Below are 323 nucleotides of genomic sequence, written 5' to 3' on the forward strand. Positions count from 1 at the left end.
CCTGCTCCCCCTGGAGCCCCCCGGGTCCCGCGGCGGCGCCTTCCGCCGCTTTCCGCTTCCTGCTAACTGTTTTCCGGGCCATAGTAGAAGAAGGAGGAGGAGGAGGAGGAGGAAGAGGAGGAGGAGGAGAGGCCGAGAGCCCGGCCCGGGCCCCACATGGAGCAGGAGGGGGAGGCGGCCGCCGGGGGACGGGGCATCCAGGTGCGGAGAGCCGGGCCCGATCACTCTCTCCGCCGCAGGCCCCGCCGCCGCGCTTCACGACATTTTCCCTTCCGTTGGTGGTTGGGTTTTTTTGGCTTTTTTTTTTTTTTTTTTACGACAGT

The 323-nt window shown here is 65.3% G+C and overlaps 1 protein-coding gene across 1 annotated transcript in view; it reads right to left on the minus strand.

Annotated features, from left to right (window-relative positions):
• Nucleotides 1-248, minus strand: part of DCAF12 (DDB1 and CUL4 associated factor 12) — a 27,118-nt gene extending 26,870 nt beyond the window's left edge. Inside the window, exon 1 of the mRNA XM_010569306.1 lies at nt 2-248. Coding sequence (XP_010567608.1) covers nt 2-82 — 81 coding nt within the window. The 5' untranslated portion in view covers nt 83-248. The remainder of the gene's footprint in view (nt 1) is intronic.
• Nucleotides 249-323: the final 75 nt, after the last annotated feature.

The sequence above is a fragment of the Haliaeetus leucocephalus genome, unplaced genomic scaffold (assembly GCF_000737465.1).
Source record: "Haliaeetus leucocephalus isolate CR32 unplaced genomic scaffold, Haliaeetus_leucocephalus-4.0 Scaffold269, whole genome shotgun sequence".
Lineage (NCBI taxonomy): Eukaryota > Metazoa > Chordata > Aves > Accipitriformes > Accipitridae > Haliaeetus > Haliaeetus leucocephalus.